This window comes from Centruroides vittatus, unplaced genomic scaffold (assembly GCF_030686945.1).
Source record: "Centruroides vittatus isolate TY-2023 unplaced genomic scaffold, ASM3068694v2 contig_935, whole genome shotgun sequence".
Classification (NCBI taxonomy): domain Eukaryota; kingdom Metazoa; phylum Arthropoda; class Arachnida; order Scorpiones; family Buthidae; genus Centruroides; species Centruroides vittatus.
In genome coordinates this window covers 26,602-33,591 of record NW_027122620.1, presented here as the reverse complement: position 1 = coordinate 33,591, position 6,990 = coordinate 26,602, and the positions used below count along the sequence as shown (strand labels likewise).

Genomic DNA, 6,990 nt, shown 5'->3' with positions numbered 1-6,990 from the left:
AAACATTATAGGGCAAAGTCAACGTCAATAAGAAACAATAAACATTTATTTATTTATTTATTTTGTACAATGCCAAAAGCAATAGGCAAAAAATGCTTTCATAATGATAATGGCACATTTATATGTATGTGTGTATAAATAGCCTATATATGTGAAACCTAGTAAATGAACGTTTTGTTTAAAAAAATGTATATAAATAATTACAAAAAATATATTAGCATTTAAAAAAATATTAACGAGTTATAAAATAATTTAAAAGTTAAATATATTTATTTTTTAAAAAATATGTTATTTTAAGAGTTCTCTCTATTATATATAAATTTATCGTCAGATGGCGTACGTAGTAATCAAAAGCGAGAAGTTCGTTTGGTTTGTTGTATAACTTTGACATCATTTGACGTATTATCGTAATCAAACGAATGGACGCAAAGCTTACATATTTAGTGAAATATGGTGGATAAGAGCGCTATAATCAGAAAATTCTACAAAATCTAGATTCGTTTTATGAAAATATTTGAAAATTTCGCGCAAATTAGACAAAAAAGCTAAAAACTAAGTAAGCAAGCCAATCGCACAATCTGTTTCAAAATTAGTGGCTAAATACGTTTCGTTCACAACGAGCCACACCATTGGCTTACTTAGCCTCTGCCAACTATATTTATCCAATGGTTAAAGTGACAGTCTGTCGCCCTGGGGATCCGGGAACGAAAAACCCAAGAATTTTTCGGGATGTGGTCCATCCCTTCCCAACCGGCCGGGTGATGAGGGACGAGTCAGGACAGATCACCCCCGAAAGATTCGATTGTTCGCCCGGATCTTCCAGAGCAGCAATCACAAACGTGACCTTGAAACTTCAAACATCGAATCTCTACGTCATACTATTATTATTTATATGAATTGTTAAAAAAAATGCATAATTACAAATTTTTATAGTTAAGAAACCGTGTATATCATACGAATTCGTGCGTTACATACACACAGAACGTCACGGCCTAACACGGGCGCGTGCTAAATATCACGTGTTATATGTATGACGATTTTCGCAGATGTAATTGAAATATTTTAATCACGTGTGCAGAGGAAAGGCCATTACTATACGAAATTAATGATTTTGGGTGTTGTAAACGTCTTAAGTGTAATATTTTAAAGTGTTTAACATTTATAAAATAATTAATTACATAAGTAGCACTTGTATATAATCACACAAACGATAATACTTCGGTTTTTTTTTAATTATCAGTAACGATGATAACATCGTAACTAAAAACTGATAAAGTGCAGTTTGAGTGTCTTGAAGGAGAAAATGGATTATTTTATAGGCATAGACGTTGGCACTCAAAGCGTTAGAGCAGGTTTATTTAATGAAAATGGAGTAATGATTAACTCTGCATCGAAACCAATTAAAACGTGGAACCCCTTACCTGATCATTACGAACAATCCTCTGATGAAATTTGGTCGAGCTGTTGTGATGTTGTAAAGGTAACTTTTCAGATTTATTCTTTTATAATTCTGCTAATTCTTCACATCATTTACTGTGTGTATGCTTAGATAATTATTACAGGTTTCCCAGAAGTAAATAGGATTAAAGGTGTAGGATTTGATGCAACGTGTTCTTTGGTGGTTTTGGATGAATCCTGCAAACCTCTCGGCGTCGGCACTTCGGGTAAAATTGGACGAGGCACCGTGGAAATTATTTTACTAAGAATAACTGCAACGGTACTTAATTTGTTAGGTAATCCTGCGCAGAATATTATACTGTGGATGGATCACAGAGCCAAGAATCAGGCGGAAAGAATTAACGAAACCGGTCACGACTGTTTGAAGTTTGTCGGGGGGATTGTCTCGCCAGAAATGGAAATACCAAAGTTGTTATGGTTGAAAGAGGTGATTGGAATGTTATAAATTATCTTAAACACATCATTCATGCTGATTCCATGTTTTTGCACTATTAATCATTGATATAAATGAATACATATTGCTTAACAATACAAAAATTAATAAGAAAACACTTCAAATGCCATTATTCTATATAAAATAGTCTAATTACTGTAATGCTCATTAGAGCAAATATAATTTATACAAATTCATTGTGGTCATAGTAATTTATAATTATTTTCACCGTGATGTTTACATACAGTAGATGAGGTTACATGTACTGTATGCAAACATTCAGGTTTGGTACCTACCGTAGCAAAATTAAAATATTTAGATATATAACTTCAAAGATTATCAAATATATAAAACCAAATTTTGTTGGGTTATCTTTTCAGTAGACATTAATACCGAAATGTTATTATCTAGTCAAAAGATGGTCCTATAAAATCCAGCTTGGTAAAATGTTTATTGAACTTGTATAATAAACAGATTAACAAGTTTTTCCCAGCAAACAGTTGAGAGAAACATCTAAAAACAGACCAACTTTTATGCGTGTATTGCTAAATTAGAAGGGACGTAGACAATTCTTTAACATAGACTATCTTGTGAAGAATGATTCCTGGATTCACAGTTTCTTTTGCTTATATACAGATACTCTACAATACAGACAAATAAGCAAGTAATAAATCATGCAGCCACCAAGAAAATTTCATTTGGCCATCAGGAAGACAATTTTGATGAATTAAACTAACTTTAGACTCATAAGAATCATTGAAATGACCACCATTTTGGGGGTTTTGACTAAAGACATTTTGAATAATAAAATCCTAAACATGACAGAATGTCTTTGTTACTTCGAGAGAGCCGTTAGTTCTCTCGCAGGTGTGGATACGAGTTATTTTCTGTAGTCACACGTGCAGTTGCAGAAAAATGCTATGATCCTGGTTTAGACAAAATAATGCAGATTTACCTTTAAGTAAATTAGTTTGATTATTAAATAACTAGCTTAATTACAAGCTGGATTGTAGATGTTCATATGCTTGAGTCAATCATCCAAAAAACTTATTTATTTTATCTGACAGACTACATTTTAAATGTACAATAAACAGAGCAGAAGATAGGAATGTCTTGTTATTCTAGGGACATTACCAATTATTTTTGTAAAAGTTTTAAAATTCTCTCTCTCTCTCTTCCTGTCTTTTTCAGTGTATAAATAGAGAGAGAGGAAATCCAATGATGGTAAAACTTGTATGGCTTTCACTATATGTAACTGGACTCTATATAATTCATAGCATACATTTTTTACTTTGTTTCTCTACAACAGAAACAAAGCCATTATCATAAATTATGTTCCAGGAAATAAGTTTTGATATATGACTATGATGAATGATATTTCATAATCATAAGAGAAAATCTATTTGCCAGTCATAAAAATGGGTGTCTACTATACATTATTACCTATTTAACCTAGTATATAAGTGCTCTCTAAATAAATTAGGCAACATAATTCTTTTAGATAAACTAGAACCATATATCTGATATAATTTTAATTGAATTTCTTGGAAAATCTGTTTGTTTATATAATTTTTTGATAGAATTTAACCTCATGTTGGACTAGCGCCGGTCATTTTTTCGATCTGCCAGATTTTCTAACCTGGAGAGCTACAGGAAATTTTAGTAGGTTAGTGCAAAAATAGGTTTTGTAGTAGTTGTTTCCAACTAATTCTATACATTTTGATATTCATATTTCAGATCTTTATGTTCTTTAGTGTGTAAATGGTTATATCAAGCTAATTCTGAATCGCAAGGATGGCCAGTCGATTTTTTGAAATTGATTAATTTAGATGATTTAACGGAAAATGACTTTAAAAAAATAGGTAAGATTGTTTTGGATTTAAACGTGGACTAAATTTAAGTGACTTAAATTCAAATTTTGTTTGATTTATTACAAACATTATTATACGATAAATATTACAGTACTAGATTTGAGCCACTGTCACAAATGCATAACCTAGTATAACTACACTTTTATAATTGGTGAAGTTTAAGGAATATCATCTTCCTTAAACTTTCACCAATTTCATCTTTAAGCACGGATAGTTGAAAGTGGAAAACCAGCGTTATAGAAAAGTGTGAAATTTATAACTACACAGTTACCAACACTTGCATAAATGACAGGGATGAAGACCTTGCTGTTTATGCAAGTCCGTTCCCTTTCTGGAAATATCTCCTTAGTCTTTTGCATCAACTGCCACCATCAAAGTCCAATTCCCTCCACTTGTTTATCCTATCCAATCTTCCTTTCTTCTGACATTGGCATTCCACTTTTAACTACCAAGTCAAGCTGCTGTCCAGCCATTGTTGTGACGATAGGATCCTCAAGTGCACAAAATTCTCCACAATATCTTGATATTTCAGACAGTTTTACACATTTGACAATGAGCTCCCGAGTATAAATTGAGTAAGGAGCTCATTAAATAATAGCACGGTTGGGGCCGACGTTTTCAACGCAAAAATGTGTATGTCGCACGTTCGGCGCAGCCATCCTGTAAGCCTAGAAGTTTGACAGTGGCATTTGGAACATCAGTGGAATCATGCTTGACGTTCCAAATGCCATTGTAGGCATCAAACTTCTAGGCTTACAGGATGGCGGCACTGAACGTCCGACATACACGTTTTTGCGTTGAAAACATCAGCCGCAACCTTGCTATTATATTTCTAGTTAATGTGTCTTCAATTCCTGTAATGTTTTTATACAGGCAAAGATCAATCTTTCATTATGGATTTAAAAATTGTAACTTCCTACAGATATTATTATAATAAATATTTTATAGAATTAAAACTTGATTGTTATCAAAAAACATTTTTAGTGTGCATGTTTACGTCCTAAAATTATATCTTAAAGAATTGAATTATATATAAGATTATATTATAAATATTAAATTCATGAATTACCGAACTGCAATAAGATATATTAAAGTCGAATCAAGAATATCTTCAAAGACTATGTATCAAAATGGTTTTAATAATGATACAACACTATTGTTGCTAAACACTGTTTATTAGAATCAATTAAATCCAAGTAAATGTATATCTAGATTAGATATTTATAGGTAACAAAGTACAAGTTCCTGGTGAACCTTGTGGAAATGGTTTAACATTTGAAGCAGCCAGAGAACTCGGTCTGTTACCCGGAACGCCCGTTGCGACTTCGATTATCGATGCTCATGCCGGAGGAATTGGTATTATTTTTTAAATTTTTAATGATTGCGCACAAATATTTCATTAATATTTCCATATTTTGCAGGTTTACTCGGTTGTTTACAGACCCAACGGGAATTCGATTCTTTAACGTCCAGAATGGCAGTGATATGTGGAACGTCGACATGTCACATGACAGTTAATACTTTTTACATTTTATAAATTAGCCCGTAATTTTGATAACATATTTGTGGTGACTTTAACAGAGTACAAAAGATGTAGAATTTGTTTCTGGCATTTGGGGTCCGTATTATTCTGCAATGGTTCCGGGAATGTGGTTGCTCGAAGCTGGACAGAGTGCAGCCGGAGTTCTGGTAAAGCAAAATTTTAAGAGACTAATTGGAGTCTGTTGATCAGATTTCTCAAACAAACAAGCAAGAAATAATTAACAGGTGTGTAGTCATAGTCACATTTAGTCATACATTACAGTCCATATTTAATTTTTCAGATTGATCACATCATCAATACACATCCAGCAAAAGAAGCATTAAATCATCTCTGTATAAAAGAAAACAGGTGCACTTTATTTTATTGAGTTCATCATCCCATTTTATATCACCAACACAGATTATTTACTATTATTGTTTAGACACATTCAGGCGATCTTAAACTCAAAGTTGGAGGCTCTAACGGGCAATCTATCTTCGGCAGCCGAACTCGTTTCCGACCTCCACATTCTGCCAGATTTTCACGGTAATAGATCACCGTTAGCAGATTCTACACTTAAAGGAATGGTTAGTGTCTTTGAAGTTTTAGATCTGTACTTTTATACTGTAATTAAAAGATATGTACATACAAAAAATTTAACTAGATTTGTGGTTTGACACTGTCTTCCAATGAGGAGGACTTGCTGAGAAAGTATCTTGCAACTGTTCAAGCATTAAGTGTAAGAGGGATAGATGCTTTTTTTTTTAACAGAGACTCATAAACATGCTATAAAAATACTAAATGTCTTTTCCAGTATGGTACAAGACACATAATAGATAGCCTGAAGAAGAAAAATATCCTTATCAAAACTCTTCTTATGTGCGGAGGATTAGCGAAAAATCCACTTTACGTACAGATGCATGCCGACATCACAGGTGTAGTATTAAAATTAATGATTTATACTTTTTCCATAGTATAAATGTAACATGTTATGTTGTTTTCTTTTTTATTTGGTCCCATAAATTGAGTTTCAGTACATACATTGTATGTTTATGCTTATACGTACAAACTGTAACAATTAACATCTCATAGAAAATCAAAAATAAATTTATATTAAATTCTTTCTCATACACTGTATACTGTGAAAAATATATTTTACTATATAATAATATTAGCCATATAGATTACTTTGTCACTTTATCTTTGATCTATTCAGGATTGCCCGTGATACTTCCCGAAGAATCTGAATCAGTTTTGTTGGGTGGTGCAATTTTGGCAGCCAGAGCGAGCAAGAAATATTCTTCGGTTCCTCTGGCCATGAATGTCATGTGCGGCGGAGGAACCATCATCTCACCAAATTTGAAGTATAAGAGGTGACTTTAGTTCGTAAAATTTTGAACTTTGAATATTTTCATCAAAACACTTATCAAAGAGAGAGAATTTTTATAAATGGAATGATGTTAATTTTCTGATAGTTTCAGTTGTTCTATTGTAATAATAATTTTGCGTTGCAAAATATTGTAAACTCGGTTCTGCCAACAAAAATTCAGTACCCAAAATTTGTAAGCCACAAATTACCTGCATTACATTTTTTATGCAGCAAGAAGTGCAAATGTAGCTGCCCACTGCATTTTAAACACAAGAAATATACTAATATTTAAAGTTGTTGGTAAATTTACATTAAAATGTATTCTTTCTGATAACAT

At 32.4% G+C, this 6,990-nt stretch overlaps 1 protein-coding gene across 4 annotated transcripts; it reads left to right on the top strand.

Moving 5' to 3' along the window:
• Positions 1–960: 960 nt before the first annotated feature.
• Positions 961–6,680, top strand: LOC136984874 (FGGY carbohydrate kinase domain-containing protein-like). 4 transcript variants are annotated; one of them, XM_067282013.1, is made up of 13 exons: positions 965–1,480; positions 1,550–1,664; positions 1,734–1,885; positions 3,472–3,557; positions 3,629–3,753; positions 4,990–5,118; positions 5,184–5,275; positions 5,344–5,451; positions 5,586–5,653; positions 5,727–5,871; positions 5,949–6,023; positions 6,099–6,219; positions 6,501–6,679. In XM_067282013.1, the coding sequence occupies exons 1-13, from the start codon at positions 1,304–1,306 to the stop codon at positions 6,659–6,661; spliced, it is 1,554 nt and encodes a 517-aa protein (XP_067138114.1). In that variant the 5' UTR covers positions 965–1,303; the 3' UTR covers positions 6,662–6,679. The 4 variants fall into 4 exon arrangements, with proteins under 4 accessions (XP_067138115.1, XP_067138112.1, XP_067138114.1 ...); XM_067282015.1 differs by having other exon boundaries at positions 1,396–1,480; positions 1,563–1,664; XM_067282011.1 differs by having other exon boundaries at positions 963–1,480; positions 1,550–1,885; positions 6,501–6,680.
• The last annotated feature ends 310 nt before the right edge of the window (positions 6,681–6,990 follow it).

Coding starts and splice junctions, on each gene's coding strand:
- LOC136984874 (XM_067282011.1), top strand. CDS start 1,304: ATGGATTATTTTATAGGCATAGACGTTGGCACTCAAAGCGTTAGAGCA. Junction 1,481..1,549: donor GCTGTTGTGATGTTGTAAAG/GTAACTTTTCAG, acceptor GTGTATGCTTAG/ATAATTATTACAGGTTTCCC. Junction 6,024..6,098: donor CAACTGTTCAAGCATTAAGT/GTAAGAGGGATA, acceptor TGTCTTTTCCAG/TATGGTACAAGACACATAAT.